The following is a 6,320-nucleotide window of genomic DNA, read 5'->3' on the forward strand; positions in this document are numbered from 1 at the left end:
TAGAAGAATTGATGCTGTTTTGAAGGCAAAGGGTTGTCACACAAAATATGGATTTGATTTAGATTTTTCTTCTGTTCACTCACTTTGCATTTAGTTAATTGATAAATATAATCTATAAACATGTCTATTTTTGAAAGCATTCTTACTTTACAGCATTTTTTCACAACTGCATAAAACTATTGCACAGTACTGTATGTATATATAAATTGCATGCACCTCCGGATGAAGCAACTGGAGGTGGATGGAAAGACTCCATATCGTAGCTACCGGGGCATGCAATTATATATATATATATATATATATATATATATATATATATATATATATATATATATATATATATATATATATATATAATTGCATGCCCCGGTAGCTACGATATATATATATAATTATTATTATTGTTATTTTTTTTTCTTTTTTTTTTTTTTTGGATGTTAGGAGTTAGGGTGGTATTTACTCGCGCATAGTTTTGAATGTTATTCCCGAATCTCTCCTTTAACATGTCTGAAGGGGACACTGTATTACTTAAAACGTGAATTAACGTCTTACAACGTGTTAACAGTGAGCAGTTACCTTGGGATTATAGATAAGCTTCAGACGCATTGATTGGACTAATATATCCGCAGGCGACATAAGGCTCACCGTTTCAACGGTGTCAGTAGTGCTCAACAGAAAAGATTGCAGACAGAAAAATATTGTATACTGGCCATGGGCTTTGGTTTTGCCCAGAGCCGTAACTACACTGTAAAAAAAACCCCGTAATTTTACGGTAATTGTCTGGCAGCCGAGCTGCACGGTGAATAACTGTAAAATAATAATCCGAACCGTAAATTGAATTACGGTTTCATTTGTAAAATAAATGGTTATTTTCATTGAAACACTACAGTTTACAACCGTAAATGTACTGTAAAAAAAACGTAATATAATTTTCTCCATGATTCTACTGCAAAACTTCGTAAAATTTGCTTTAAAAAACATTAATATAATATTACCTCACCCTAGTTTTACATACTCATATTGTTAATTAATTGAGAAAAAACTGCAAAATAAATGTTTTTTCCCTTTCATTTTACTTCAATCTTCATTAATAAATAGGTTATACACTTTAAATTAGCAGTTTTCTACTGTGGAATGATGGTTTATACATGTTATAATTAATGTTAAATGTAGTTATTAAATAAGTTGCATACTTTTATTTAGCAGTTTTCTACTGTGGAATGATGGTTTATATATGTTATAATTAATGTTAAGTTTAGTCATTTTACTATGGAACACATTCATTTTCAGGTTATAGTGTGTACGATTTATAAAAGCTCAAATATGTGCTTAATTATTAGTTAATTTACACTAAGTGTTAAACAGCAGAAAATAAATAATGAAAAACATTAACAAGCATTCCTTAAGCTTTCAGAATTTTATTACAACTTTTTATTGAGCATTTTACTGAGCAAATACAAAATATACATATTCATTAGGCATGATAGCTTCTGTGTCATGGAGCCCCTATACAACCTTTTCGAAAATGCAGGAATTAACAAAAAATGCTCAATCACTCCTCAAGCTGAGTTATTATTTTAAATGTTAACATACCAGCTGCTAGGATACCAACAATGGTAAGCCTAGTACACAGTAAAACCATACTAAATATACTAAAACTGGCTACCGAACTGTGCCCTCACTTTCTCTTAGCATATTTCTACAGACAAATCAACTATTAACAGATACCAAGTGTTTTCCGCAATAATGTTGATCCAGGCCTTGTTGGACTCGGACAGTTCTCACAAACAAGTCCATGGTTCTTTCACAGCCGTAATAATGGAGTCAGTAGCACAACAGATGTTTTTGTTTTTAAATAGTGTTCAAACTGCTGTTTTTTGATTGAGCAGGCTAGGGCGGGACGACCCGCCAATCACACTTTACAAAACAGAATGTTATCGCTTTTTGTTGTTTTTGTAAATATCCAATTTCTCCTACTCATAAAACCAAAAAGCGATAACATTCCGTTTTGTAAAGTGTGATTGGTGGGTCGTCAAAGTTTTAATCAGGTCCCGGCCTAGGAGTCAAATGTGGAGAAGCTGCTTTGTGCTGCAGTTGACATGCTGGTGACTGAAAACCTGTATAAAAGAGTAAAAAAAAATGAAACAGGCTTAGATTAAAAAAAATATATATATAAATAATTTTTCTAAATAACCGGCAATTTTTGTTCTCCCTCTTTTCACCCTAATTTGGAATTACCAATTCAACTACTCCGTGCCACTCATGAGGGATGAGACAAAGCATGTGTCCTCCGGTACATACGTCAAAGCCATACCTATTTTTCGCACCGCAAGCCCAGAGCTGCCACAGCCCAACTAACACTTTGATCGAAGGATTCAATGTAGCTGGAAACTGCTAACACCCTGAACCTACAGGAGTTGCTCGAGCTCTGTGAATTGAGGGAGCCCTAGTTGATTCAAACCCTCCCTACCCCAGCGATGCTCTGCCAATTGTGTGCCACCCCCACTGCAAACTCTCTGCCATGTTGGACAATGGCACAGGAGACCACCTCGCTCTCTCCTATCCTGCACTCAAGGTTGAGGCCTTTACCAGATATGCCACTCAGGAGCCCATATTTCAGAGTGCTTATATGATCTATAAATAAGACATACCTAGCATTACAGCTTACTGCAAGATTACTTACTTTTGACATAACAATTACATTTTATTCTCTCCATTCAAAATTAGCAATTGCAGAAATGAGGGAAAGAACTCTTGGATTCACAGCATATTGCCTCTTATGTGGCTTCCGTTCGACCTTCGTCCCTTTGTCTGGATTTATTTTGAAGATGCATCTATTAGAGAGGAAAAAAAAATGCAAATATTTTATATATTCTTAAAGGGTAACAAAGGGTATTTTATTTGTGTGTGTGTGTTACATGTTCCCATGTGTTGCTACAGCTGTTTAGGTAAGGTGTGTGTATTATGTTAACATCTCAAACACTTTTTTACACTTCTAAATTGCAGCGTCCTCTTGTTCCGTTTCCAAGATGGCTTTGTATGGCCTCGCATGTATTTCAGAAAAAATGTGAATGAGATGGATTTACCAGTGATTGGGAGGATGATGTGGAAATGTAGTTCTGAAATACATGCAAGTCCATGCAAAGACATCTTGGAAACAGAACAAGAGAACGCTGCAATTCAAAAGTGTAAAGTGGTTGAGATGTAAAAAAATAAAAAAAAATAAAACACACACACCACACAATTAACACCTTAAAACAGTTGAAGCAACATATGGGAACATTCATTATCTTTTAAAACACCCATAACAAAAGATAAAACATGGGCATAGTATTTACAATGAATAGCTTAATCTATATATTTTTTTATTTTACACATGCTTAAAATGCTCTTTGAAGTGTCAACTGTGGGTAATTTAACATTCAAATACAAAATATGAAAATTACCATTGTATTAGACTGATCATTACTGGTGTCACAAATATTTGAGAAGTTTAAATCGCTCCACTATAAACAGGTTAAAGCGAAAACAAGGTACATATCCATGTGTTATATACTGTACCTTTGAAGGAATTCAAGTGTTGCTCCCAACTCTGATGGGTAATGGATGTTCAAGCAGTAGTAGGATGCAAACATCATAAGCAAAGCTTCCACAAAGTTAGTTTGTTGTTCTGTAACGACAACTTTATCAATGCTCAGCATTAAGCGGGATGCAGTCAGAAGGGAATCTCCTGCAGCAGGAAAAATATAAAAATAAAATTCAAGACGTTTGTTAAATTGACTTCATCATTTTCATTCTGAAGACAAACATTTTCAAACATACGTACATAAAAACACTCAAACCCACTACAATTAATCATATAATTTACAGAAAGCCTTAGGGCTGTTGAAATTTCATATTAAATCATTCCTTAGCAGTTTACATAATGCTCCAGGTAGTTCTAGCAAGAGAGTTGTGTACAAAACACTTACATATTTAAAAGAACCTGGATATGATTTTTGGACTAAGTTATTTAGTATGCGAGAAGAAACTAAATTAAAAAACACTGAAAACTGCTCATGAACCTTACACAATTATTTAAAATGGAATTTGGATGTAAGCAGATTGTTCACAAAGCATTTCTCTTCAGTCATTTCTCTGGGATACTAAAAATGCTAATTAAATTCAGATTATACTTCGTCCCCTTATTCCTCAGCCAAAAGTAAATAAAATAAAACTACTGAGCATATGTCAAACAAATGCATGGATTACCAAAACACATACCACAGAAAATAATGCAAGGTGATGCAGGCAGATCAGATGTTGGCACTTCAGAAGGTAAGCAAGTGTCATCCACCTGGAAAAACATTTGCTTGTCGTCTTCACCAAAGTAAGCAAGCAGCAGCAAAACCAACCCTAGCATCTCCGGTAATTTAGACTTTGTGTCCTTCTTTGCAACTTCGATCTGTGACAAAACTCTTGCAGTTTTTCTTTGTTTCTCATTGTTGAGAGTGTCCATGTAGGCCAGAATTCTGTGCGATTTGTTTTTTACGGTCTCAAAAAATTTCCCTTCTAATTGTACACCTGTAAGTGCCCTGAAGTGTGCTTGTAATCCTGGCATTTCAAACAGAAATGGCCACTCCCTCCTTATTTTTTCAGTTTCCATACCTCGGATGATGTCTTTTCTCTGAGTGTAGTACGTTGCCATCATTTTTTTGGTGATTATCTGTGTATCCCAGTTTCTTTCTCTGAACATGGTTTTCATTTCTTCTTGTTGCTGTTTTTGACTTGTAAGTGTCTCTGTGATTGGCAGGTGCTCGGGATCCCAGTTTATGCAACCGTAAGTGTCTTGAGGTAAAGCTTGTTCCTTTGCAGGAACTTCTTCCGTGTCGCTCCCACTACTGTGTTGAAACTGTCTTTTGGTGGTAGAAAACTGTGTACGCTTCACATTATCTGCTCTGCTCTGCAGCTGTTTTACCAAGGAATCATATCCACTGCCAACTATGTGGCCTTCGATAACATCCTGCAAAGATTTAGGATATTTTGCCACAATTCTTCTTGCTATATCTGTAAGATGTTTCTTTGAAGGCCTCTTGCAGACCCCTGTGACTTCATTAATAATGAGTCGTATCATTTCTCTGCGTTGCTTTGGCGATGGCCTTTCTAACTTGTAAAGGAGGTCAGTAGGGAGTTTTTCCCATGGTATCTCAAACCGAAGGAACCAGTCAGCTTCCAAAGGTGAAAGTGATTCATCCAACTCGATACAACTCTGTGCAAAAGAGCACCCTGGGCTGGAGACTGTTCTGGATGAGCATGGACTGCTGGAAATCGTGGTTTCACCTTCAGAATTACAGAAAAAAAACATTAAGTTATTATTTCATTTTTTGTTTGTTTTTGTTTTCCACCCCCCCAACACACATTCCAGATTTTTTTTAAACTTACAAAATTCTTAGAGGTTTTGTAATTGGTTAAGTTTGTCCGTAATACACAATTAGTTAATTTTAACCGGCTTTTTATTAATTAAATTAGCAATAAGCAATGTATGTACATCCAAACAGTAAACATTTCTGTCATTTGTTAAAGGATTATGTGATGTAATTGCCACAATTTTCTCTCATTCAACAATTCTAAATAAAAGTATACACAATGATATAGACAAGAGACAAAATACAAAATACAGGTTTTATGTATGTATATATACACTATATATATATATATATATATATATATATATATATATATATATATATATATAAATAAATAAATAGGTTTACTGCCAATTAAGCACTTGAAGACAATTGACTGAACTGTAATATACTCACATGTGACTGTAAAGCTGGCTAGGAGTTTTCGAACTTCTATTGGCTTGAGGACCATCAGGAGATCATCATCTTACAAATCTGAAATCATCCAGGGTTTCTACACCCAGGTTTTTGAGTGTGTCCAAAACAGAATTGAGCACACAGGTGGTGAGGTTTGGCAACACAGAACTAATGTGGGAGTTTAAAACAGAATCCCCAGTGCTTTCCTGTTCCATCTGTCAATTAAAATAAAATACAGAAGCAAGTGTGTGTGGGGTATATTACCGTCTGCATTTTGATTGAAAAATATCTATTCTGTAATAAATAAACATATTAGCTGTCTACATTTTACAGTATATCATTTTCTACCAATTTATATTTCAAATGTTTGGCTATGCCATTTAGTGGGTGCCTAACTATGTAATCGTTCATAAAACAATACAACCAAATGGAGAGAGATCTATCTATCTATCTATGCATCTATATATATATATATAAATATATATATGCACACACACACTTATATAGACGTGGACTCTT

At 34.8% G+C, this 6,320-nt stretch overlaps 1 protein-coding gene across 1 annotated transcript; it reads right to left on the reverse strand.

The window, feature by feature from the left end:
- Positions 1–1,402: 1,402 nt before the first annotated feature.
- LOC131737769 (uncharacterized) lies at positions 1,403–5,276 on the reverse strand. The gene is made up of 4 exons (XM_059028926.1): positions 4,264–5,276; positions 3,562–3,730; positions 2,684–2,834; positions 1,403–2,117 (listed from the first exon to the last, which is right to left on the reverse strand). The coding sequence occupies exons 1-3, from the start codon at positions 5,111–5,113 to the stop codon at positions 2,705–2,707; spliced, it is 1,149 nt and encodes a 382-aa protein (XP_058884909.1). The 5' UTR covers positions 5,114–5,276; the 3' UTR covers positions 1,403–2,117; positions 2,684–2,704.
- Between the last annotated feature and the right edge of the window lie 1,044 nt (positions 5,277–6,320).

Source organism: Acipenser ruthenus, chromosome 8, assembly GCF_902713425.1.
Source record: "Acipenser ruthenus chromosome 8, fAciRut3.2 maternal haplotype, whole genome shotgun sequence".
Taxonomy (NCBI): domain Eukaryota; kingdom Metazoa; phylum Chordata; class Actinopteri; order Acipenseriformes; family Acipenseridae; genus Acipenser; species Acipenser ruthenus.